The sequence below is a fragment of the Colobus angolensis genome, unplaced genomic scaffold (assembly GCF_000951035.1).
Source record: "Colobus angolensis palliatus isolate OR3802 unplaced genomic scaffold, Cang.pa_1.0 Scaffold555, whole genome shotgun sequence".
In the NCBI taxonomy this organism is placed as follows: domain Eukaryota; kingdom Metazoa; phylum Chordata; class Mammalia; order Primates; family Cercopithecidae; genus Colobus; species Colobus angolensis.
In genome coordinates this window covers 102,051-112,590 of record NW_012119099.1, presented here as the reverse complement: position 1 = coordinate 112,590, position 10,540 = coordinate 102,051, and the positions used below count along the sequence as shown (strand labels likewise).

General features: G+C 45.6%; 1 protein-coding gene across 1 annotated transcript in view; it reads right to left on the bottom strand.

The window, feature by feature from the left end:
• Window positions 1-10,540, bottom strand: part of SPECC1 (sperm antigen with calponin homology and coiled-coil domains 1) — a 185,258-nt gene that overhangs the window by 168,609 nt on the left and 6,109 nt on the right. The window contains exon 3 of the mRNA XM_011961481.1: window positions 1,075-1,210. Within this exon, the coding sequence (XP_011816871.1) occupies window positions 1,075-1,210 (136 nt within the window). The remainder of the gene's footprint in view (window positions 1-1,074; window positions 1,211-10,540) is intronic.

The following is a 10,540-nucleotide window of genomic DNA, read 5'->3' as shown; positions in this document are numbered from 1 at the left end:
AGCTGAGATCCGGCCACTGCACTCCAGCCTGGGTGACAGAGCGAGACTCCGTCTCAAAAAAAATAAAAAATAAAAAATAAAAATAAAATAAAATAAAATAAATGGTACTTTTGTTTACCGTATTTTAAAAACCAAGTGTGTGTGTATGTTTAGTACAATATCAGTGTTTACAATGGTAAAGCCATTATATAGAAAAACCAGGCGATTCCCCTTATATCCAATAAAAGAAAGCCATATACAGTCTTCACAGATTCAACTTTTTGAAAACCGAATAAATTAAAATATACCTTTTGAGATCTAGCCTGAATGTGACTTTTACAAAAAAAGCACAAAAATTATAAGTGTACTACCCTTCAACACATTAAAAATTAATAATGATGTATTTCAGTTATTTTTCCCATCTTAGACAATGTAGCAATACACTGAGGGCTGCACTGTAAGAGTTAGACCATGAAAGCTTAGAGTTATTATCTATATGCACAAAGAGAAAATTAAACAAATTCTTTGATATTGCATGTTTCACATGCTCTGAACTCAAATATAATGATTGAAAAACCTTTTCGGATTCTCAAAAAATGAGTAACACTGAGAAGGTTCACAGCTTCCAGCTGCCACTGCCATCCAAGTGACTCTGAGCAGCCTTCCACAGCTGCTGGGCGAGGCTCTTGCCAGCTTTCCATAGGGTTCAGTACAAATATTAGACATCCACCTCTGCAACGGATTGACAGGGTTCATTTATTTCTCTAATGCATTCTGCATCCAGACAGCCCCACAACATACACCGCCCTGCCTGCATGTCAGGATTTCACACATGCGTGGTGACAAATGGACCTCTGGAGGGACAAAAGAAACCACAGCACACCCAGTTACCTTTTGTTTCTCATCAGTCTCCCCACTCTAGATGTCAACTCCCTGTGGGCAGTGACGTCATCTGCCTAAAACAGGTCCGGCACAGGGAAAGTGGTCAAGAAATATCTGACGAGGGAAGGACTGGATGGGTCATGGGTCACTGAAGTGCTTCCATGTGGCCAGGACTGAAGGCCTGCCGGGTCCCGCCTGCCCGGTCCCTCCTACCTGTGCCGCTCCTCAGGCGGCTCTCGGCGAGCTCCGAGATGGCTCCGGCAGTGGCGGTCTTCTTCAGGCGAGCCACCCCCGATGCAGTGGTACTTCCTGGCTTGTTGAGCGTGTCCTCACTGCTGGCCCTCTTGAGCTGAGAGAGTTGGAGGGAAAGAGAGAGGATGAAGAGGTGGTTTTCAGGAAGGAGAGCTATAAACAAGCGGAGCATGGGAGCTGGGCTATGTGCCCAGCAGTCAAGATACAGTAACAGCACTTTGAGTAGCATGATAGAGTGAAGTAAAAAAACACAAACCTGTTTCTGTCATTACAGGTCCGAGTATGATCTCCCATGACTGTTTTCAAAGAGCAGCATAAGACTGTGCGTGAAGAATACCATCAGGTCACACTTCAAGTAATGAGCCTAAAAAAATGTGGCTGGGCACCGTGGCTCACGACTGTAGTCCCAGAACTTTGGGAGGCTGAGGTGGGAGGACTGCTGGAGCTCAGGAGCTCAAGACTAGCCTGGGCAACACAGTGAGACTGTGTCTCACTATTTTTTTTTTTTTTAATTAGCTGGGCATGATGATGCCCAGGAGGCTGAGGTGAGAGGATTGCTTGAGCCCCAGAAGTTCAAGGTTGCAGTAAGCTATGACTGTGCCACTGCACTCTAGCCTGGGTGACAAAGCGAAACCTTGTCTCTAAACAAAAATATTAAATAAAAAATAAATCTGCTTTGCTGGAAGGGGAAAAAAAGAATGGGAACCAATGAAAAAAGAACTGGGAGATAAGCAAAAGGCAGGGTAGGGCAATGCACAAGAAATTCAAGGACAACAAAAAAGGGCTCATGGCATAGGCCCGGAGGACGTGGAGGGAGAGAAACAATCTGAGTATCTACTGTGGGCTCACCACCACGCATTCTGTAGATTATCTCACACAGAAAATGTGTTCAAAGGTGAGAAAGGAACTTTCTTGGAGGCTGGAAGACAGGAGAAAGCAGCGCCCTCTGTTCTGGCTTTGCTTTCTTCCCTGTCATGGAACAAACATTTGCTAAAAGGTGCTGAAGTCTAAGAAAGGAGACTCCTAAGTGATCCACACTTCAGGCCCAGATAGATTACATTTGAGGTTAATGAGAAAAACCACAACTAAATTCTCTCAACCACTGTTGAGTCTTCATGAAAGAAGGCTCTGGAGAGAAACGGTGCCAGAAGACTGGAGAAGGCAGCTGCCCAGAGCTGTCTAATGTATCTGACACCCGGAGCACACAGTACAGAAAGCCCTTAAATCAATGTGGACATGCAGAGGGCGAGCCCCGCCCATCACACAGGCTGAGGGGAAAAGCCCTGCTCCATCCTACTCCACTGGCTTTGGGGTCATTTACTGAGAGTTAGAAGTTTAAATATTTCCACAATTTTTTAAAGTTTCCATCTTTGCATCATTTAAATTTCAGGGTATAACTACCCTCAGCCCACCATAGCTTGATGGTGAAAAAACACCAACACCAAGTGTTGGTGAGGCTGTGAAGCAACTGGAACGCGCATGCCCTGTGGGTGGAAGTGTAAACTGGCATAACTGCTTTGGAAAGTGGCAGTATCTACTAACGCCAAGGCTGGAAAATAGAAGAAAGCAACGCCCTCTGTGCTTGCTTCGCTTTCTTCCCTGTCATGAAACGGGTAGGACAAACATTTGCTGAAAGGCACCAAGTCGAAGAAGGGAGACTCCTAAGTGAGCACAGCACACAGTCCTCTGTGATTCAGCAATCCCATTCCTAGATCCACACCCAAGAGAAGTGAGTACATAGGTCCCTTAAAAGAATGTTCATAGCACCTTTTTTATAGCAGCCCAAAACTAGGACACCCCAAATGTCCTTCAACAGAAAGGATAAATGCAATGGGAACTACACAGCAAATAGGAAAAAAAATGAATTACTGATACACTAATAAATGGGTGGCTGTCCCAGGTATTATGCTAAGTGAAAGAAGCAGACACAAAAGAGTATATACTGCCTGATTCCAGTTGTATTAAGTTTAAAAGCTGCACAATCAAATGATGGTAATACAAGTCAGAATAGTGGTTACATCTCGCGGAGTTACAACTGAAAAGAAACCTTCTGGGGTGCTGGAACGTTCGACATCTTGACAGGGTGGTGGTTACACAAGTATAGACAAATGTAAACATGCAATGAGCTTTATAGCTAAGATTAAGATTAGTGTACTTTATGGACTTTATTGTAAATATCCTGTGCTTCATTAAAACAGAAAAAGAAAATTGGGGTGAAGGAAGTCCTCAATTTGAGCAAAGTCCTAGTTCCACTCCTGCAAATACTAGCCTTCTGTTTTTTTTTTTTCTTTTTAAACTTTACTGTTCTAAAATAAGCATAATATAAAATTCACCATTTTAAGTGTACAATTCAGTGGCATTAAATACATTCACCATGTTGTACAACGATCACCACCATCCATCTCCAGAAATGTTTACCGTCACAAATAAAGTCTACTCATTAAACAGTAACTCACCATTGCCTTTTAACAAGAGGGATGACAGTAGAAGTCTTTTTATCTTTTAGAGACAAGGTCTTGCTCTGTTACGCAGGCAGGAGTGTAGTAGTTCAATCATGGCTCGCTGCAGACTTGAACTCCCGAGCTTTCCCACCTCAGCCTCCCAAGCAGCTAGGACTACAGGTGCACACCACTATGCCTGGCTAATTTTTTTAAAGTATTTTTGTTAAGGTGTGATCACACGGCTGAGCGCAGTGGCTCATGCCTATAATTCTAGCCCTTTGGGAGGCCAAGACAGACAGATCACCTGAGGTCAGGAGTTCATGACTGGTCAACATGGTGAAATCCCATCTCTACTAAAAATACAGAAATTAGCCAGGTGAATTCGAGACGAGCCTGGTCAACATGGCAAAACCCCATCTCTACTAAAAATACAAAAATTAGCCAGGTGTGGCGACGCATGCCTGTAATCCCAGCTACTCGGGAGGCTGAGGCAGGAGAATCGCTTGAACCTGGGAAGTGGGGGTTATGGTGAGCCAAGATGGCGCCAATGCACTGGGAGACAGAGCAAGACTCCATCTCAAAAAAAAAAGACAAGATCTCACTATGTTGCCCAGGCTGGTCTTGAACTCCTGACCTCAAGCAATCCTCCATCTCAGCCTCCCAAATGCTATTACAGGTGTGAGCCACCACTCCCAGCGTGATGGTAGATGTCTTAATATTAGCCATCTGATTTTGGTCATGATTTTAAAACAAATAATTAACTTTTAAAACAAATAATTCACACTAAAAGGATGATTTGTGTGCAACTCCAGTTACTAGATGTCAGCATGATCACATTTTGTTTTATCTTTTTTTTTTTTTTTTTTTTTTTGACAGAGTCTTACTCTGTCAGCCAAGCTAGAGTGCCGTGGTGCAATCTTGGCTCACTGCAACCTCTGCCTTCTGGGTTCGAGTGATTCTCATTCTCCCAAGTAGCTGGGACTACAGGTGTGTGCCTCCACACCTGGCTGATTTTTGAATTTTTAGTAGAGACGGGGTTTCATCATGGTGCCCAGGCTGCTCTCAAACTTCTGATCTCAGGTGATCCACCTGCCTCAGCCTCCCAAAGTGCTAGGATTACAGACGTGGACCACCACACAAAAATGATCACATTTTCTGAACAACAGCACAGTTCCCTAATTTAGCAACTGGACTGTATTAGTCTGTTCTCATGTTGCTAATGAAGACATACCCAAGACTGGGTAATTTACAAAGGAAAGAGGTTTAGTTGACTCACAGTTCCACATGGCTAGGGAGGCCTCACAATCATGGTGGAAAGCAAAGGAGGAACAAAGTCACATCTCACTTTGCTCCTGGTAGGCAAGAGAGAGCATGTGCAGGGGAACTCCCCTTTATAAAACCAACAGACCTCCTAAGACTTATTCACTATCATGAGAACAGCATGGTTCAATTACCTCCCACCAGATCCCTCCTGCGACACGTGGGAATTATGGGAGCTACAATTCAAGATGAAATTTGGGTGGGGACACAGCCAAACCGTATCATGGGCCAAACATGACACTTGAGTTGATCCAGAAGTCACACTAGTGCCCTTCTTAGAGGAACTCTATAAAGGTCTTTCCACTTCCCATCTCAGAGTAAAAAGCATTCCTTCACTCAAGCTCTTCAGCCTCTCAAACTATCCATCAGGTCACCTGTATAATACATGTTTAATATTAAATGACCATAGTTTATAATGTCGGCAGCTTTTTCTCGATAGAGAAAAACTATTACTCACTCTTCCAAGAAGCACACTCAGGTGCCTCCAGTCCCCAAAGGAAAACCAATTCTGGTTTGAGACTTTGAAAACTCCCTAGATGACATCTCAAATGAAAAAGAGAAATCACAGTGGTTAAGGGAATTCTTAACGCAATAATGCAAGCCATACACACTGGATTCTGTTTTTCCCCTATCTGATTATCTGACATTACTAAAATCTGCAAGTCTGACTCAAAGTTCAGAATTTTCAAACTCTATAGCAAAGGCCAAGAGAGGAAGGGCTCTCTGCAACCCAGAATAAACTGGGAAATCCAACAAATGAGAGCACTCCTACTGGGAACAGAAGTGAAACCCCCTCGGAGATCCCACCACAGCCTCTGTCCCCAGCCACCACCCCAGAGCAGCAGAGGTAGAGCTTGCCCTGCCCCCTTCCATAAGGGGTTGGTTCCTGGGACTCGAGGTCTGGGTGAGATGACAGTTGGAGGCAACACAGGACAGCAGTGGGCAAGCAGTGGGAGTTTTGCCTTTGGGGCACTGCAAAACAACCTGGCACGGCAATAGAGGTGGCACCAGTCATGATAAGAACAGGGGTGAAGCAGTAACAGTGACTGGGGGAAAGCACAGGTAGCTGCAGCGCCACGCTCAGGGCTAGAGGGTCTCTGGTGGGGAGTTAGCAGTAAGTGCGGCATCTCAGGGTTTTTGTTTTCAAGGGTAGGGAGGGAGTGGGAGATACGAAAGAGGACTTGGGATCTGGGATCTTTATATAGGAGGCTCCCAGCAATCACACAGGAAGGAGGCAGCCCAGGGAGTGGTGAAGGGAGCAATGCTACTTCTTCCCACCTATATGACCCAGGGACCGATGCTGCAGTTCCTCAATTCTAAAATGGAGAAAACATTTCAAGGCCAAGGCAAGAGAATTACTTGAGGCCAGGAGTTCAAGACAAGGCTGAGCAACACAGTAAGACTCCATTTCTACAAATAATCTTTTTTAAAAATTAGTGCGGCGTGGGGCTGCTCCTGAGTAGTCCTAGCTACTCAGGAGGCTGAGGTGGGAGGATTGCTTGAGTTCGAGGCTGCAGTGAGCTGTGATTGCACCATTGCACTCTAGTCTGGGCAACAGAGCGAGAGCCTGTCTCCAAAAAAAAAAAAAAAAAGAGAGAGAGAGAGAAAGCTATTGGTGTATCTCTAGAGTTGTGCCCTTAGTTAAGAATTTAAAAGGCCGGGTGCAGTGGCTCACACTTGTAATCCCAACACTTTGGGAGGCCGAGGTAGACAGATCACGAGGTCAGGAGATCGAGACCATCCTGGCTAACACGGGGAGACCCCATCTCTACTAAAAATACAAAAAACTAGCCGGGCTAGGTGGCGGCGCCTGTAGTTCCAGCTACCCGGGAGGCTGAGGCAGGAGAATGGCGTAAACCCAGGAGGCAGAGCTTGCAGTGAGCTGAGATCCGGCCACAGCACTCCAGCCTGGGTGACAGAGCGAGACTCCGTCTCAAAAAAAAAAAAAAGAACATAAATACTGGTGGCTCTCATCATCATCTTCATCATCATCATTGCAGCTGTTTTCCTAGTGCCCCTCCATGGTGGTTCTCCAGGCTGTAGCAACCGAAGCATCTTCAGATTTACAAACAAAACTTTGGAAGGAGGGCATGAAATATTACGCTGTGTTAGGAATCAAGCAACTTGTGAGCCACAGGGCCCTGGGAAAGTTATGATCTAGGGGCTCAGTTTCCTCACCTCCAAAAGAGAATAATTTTTTCCTCTTTTTTTTTTGTTTTTTTTTTGGAGACACTCTCACTCTTTCACCCAAGCTGGAGTGCAATGGCGCGATTTTGGCTCACTGCAACCTCCACCTCCCAGATTTGAGCGATTCTCCTGCCTCTGCCTCCTGAGTAGCTGGGATTACAGGCATGCACCACCACACACAGCTAATTTTTGTACTTTTAGCAGAGGCGGAGTTTCTCTATGTTGGCAAGGCTGGTGTCAAACTCCTGACCTCAGGTGATCCACCTGCCTTGGCCTCCCAAAGTGGTGGGATTACAGGCATGAGCCACCGTGCCTGGCCACAAAACAGAAGAATTTTTACCACCTAAGATCCTTCTCCCTGTTTATGTCCTCAATGCTATGAGACTGCATATGCTTATTAGGCTTAAATAATTTATTGATCAATGTCACTGCATATTGTGCACATGTACTCAGAGCACAAATAGCAGAGAATACAAAAATACCCCACACTGTCTGGGTTGATTAGTTGAAGAAGGAATGTGCTGATGCTTTCACGATCCTGCACTGACTGTACTCATCACGCCTTCTGTTTAGTACATGTAGTGGCTGCTTTTTTACCCTCCTTACATCAGAAAAATTGCACCATTAATGGCCCATGGTAAAAGCCAAATATCGTACTAACCAACTGATCGTACCTCCACTTCAAACACGCTGATTTTTGACCACTGATCCTAAAAGAGACTTTATATTCATTCCACAAACATGGAAATGCCACTACTCATAGCCTAGGGCCTGGCTGAAGCAACATTTGACACAGAAAATAATGTGAACAATGGGTCCTGAGCACAGGGTGGGGCTCCCTTCCTCGCCCCTCTTCTGCTCTCCCCTTCTCCTCCAGCCAGCTCACCCACAGTGAAAGAGCCCTTAGAATATGGGGCCACCTAATATATTAGCTGTAAAGGCTGAAGGGGATTCCAGCCATTCAACAGCCTTTCAGTGAATCCTGCAGTGAGATAAAGTCCAAATTTCAGTGCCAGGAGGAAGTGAGCGGGGGATGCGGAGGTCCTAGGGAGACAGGGGGGCACTCCTCCTGGGATGCCATGCTCCTAGGGAGACTGCAGCAGCCCTCCACATGTATGTGGGAGAGGGAGGGGAAGATCGGCAGGAGAAACAGCTCCAAAAACCTCCCTCCCTTCATGTCACTGGGCCAGAGCTGCTTCTGTTGGGCCTGTGGCTTCTCCATTCCTGTCCCTCCCATCCTGGACACTATAATTCAGCTAAGCTTTACCAAAAACCCACTAGAGGCTGGACGCACATCTTAGCCCACGTCCACTTAGTAGATCTGTATGCTTTGTATATGGCATGAATGTTAAAGTGAATCAGGAGGCTCTGCCACTCAGAATTAACCACCTGCAGAGGAGGTTCCCATACAACCATGCAGAACACACTGAGGACAGCACTAAGCTGCAGAGAAACAAATGTGGAGAAAGCCCAGGAGGGGCTGGAGGAGTCCCAAGACCTCACAGAAGAGGCCATGATGCGGTTTTTCTCAGGCAGAGAGGGCAGTGAGGCATTCTGGAGGGGCGGGTGTTTTCCACAGCACCACCAGGCTGAAGACCAACAGGCGCCAGGAGGCCTCCACCCCACATCACAGGGGTTGGGACAAAAGCCATGTCATGTGGCAGCACAGTTTAGTGGCCAAGGGCTCAAAATACAGACCACCTGGATCTGAATCCTGGCTCTGCCAGCGCTTAGCTGTATGAGAAACCAAATCACGTCACCTCTCTGTGCTTTGGTTTCTTCACCTAAAAAGTAAGTATAGTCATGGTACCTACTTCAGAGTGTTGCTCTGAGGATTAAACAAGTTAGCCATGTAGTGTGCTTAGGATAACAGTGTCTGACACAGTATGCATTCAACAGATACCAGCTATAACAATAACAAATGAAAATCATCATTATTGTTTTTACTATTGTTATCCTGTAAAAACTAAATTCAAACTAAGGCAAGGATGACGAGGAAGGAGGGGAGTGTTTTTAGGAAAATATGAATGCAATGCAACGGGGATTCCAGAGAATACAACAGAACATCAAGCAAGTCATTAACCTCTGAACCTCAGGCTCTTTTTCTGGTAAATACATCCAAGAACAAAATTCAGTAAAAATGTATAGTGTGCCTGCCTGTGATGCACCAGGCACAGCTAGGGATAACACACATTTTACTCAGCTATTGCGTTCCATTTTGTGAGCCAGCCACACACAGCTGACTGTCTTCTCTTGGGCTGTGGGATTTTACACTGCACTGTCGGTAGATATGGTCCTGTCCTTCCCAGGCAACAGGATAAGTATGATGTGCTGCAGGCCAGTGCTATGCCACCTCCCTCCCATAGGGCGTGGAGTTTGAGTAGCAGCAAAGCTTTCAAAGGGAGCACTTCATTTCCCCTGCACCTTCCACAAGGAATTCCATTTGAAAAAGACTGGTAGCTTAGAAGGTTTCCTGGGAGTAGGACATAAAGACAAAAAACAGATCCCATGTGTCCTTCGAAACAAACAGCTGAAGGTAGCTACTCTTATTTTGTCACTGCTTTTTGGATGCAACATCAAAGGGAAAGCTACCAGTCTCAGATACTAATTCTTGCTCTTTCTCTATTCACCACTGCATTTTTGGCTTTGTGTCCTGGCCACAGCACAACTTGAGATTTCTGGCTTGTTCCAGAAGATCTTATGAAGGTGTGCACTTCGGTGCTGCTTTGGTGTTTAGTAAATATCTCCACTATCAGTTTCACTGACATTTAAGCTGCCAACCACCTGTATAAGAAAGCATATAAAAGGAATAAGTTTAAATACCTCACAGATTACAGAACTAAGAAATTCCTCTCAGTTCCACAAAGATGCAGAAAAGAATCCATCACTCTAAAATCATCAGACATAACATAATCTGGTTGTTAGTGGTAGATAACATGTTATGGTTGGACACTGCTTCTCAAACTTGAGCAGACATTAGAGTCATGGGAAGCGTTTGTTAAAATGCACCTTTTTCCTGCTCATAGTGACATGGGAGCCTTAGGATCTGCTCAGCACATTCCTTTTCTGCTGAAGCAAGCTCAAGCCAACATTCATCATTTGCAACCAAGACAGCCCCAACTAATAGACCTGGGTCTCGCAAATGGCTGCCTGTGGCAACTGGAGCACTGCAGGTACTCTTTTCTCTGGGCTGCACTCAGATACCATGAGGAGGACTTACAGGAGTGTCTGCACCCTCCCTGGGCTCCCATGCCCCCAGCCCCTGCCCTGCTTTCTTTCACTGCTCCTTCAGTTCGGGCCAATATTGAAAGTCAGGTATTCAGACACTTCTCAAAAGAAGACATTTATGCAGCCAACAAACATATGAAAAAAAGCTCATCGCCACTGGTCATTAGAGAAATGCAAATCAAGGCCGGGCGCGGTGGCTCAAGCCTGTAATCCCAGCACTTTGGGAGGCCGAGACGGGCGGATCATGAGGT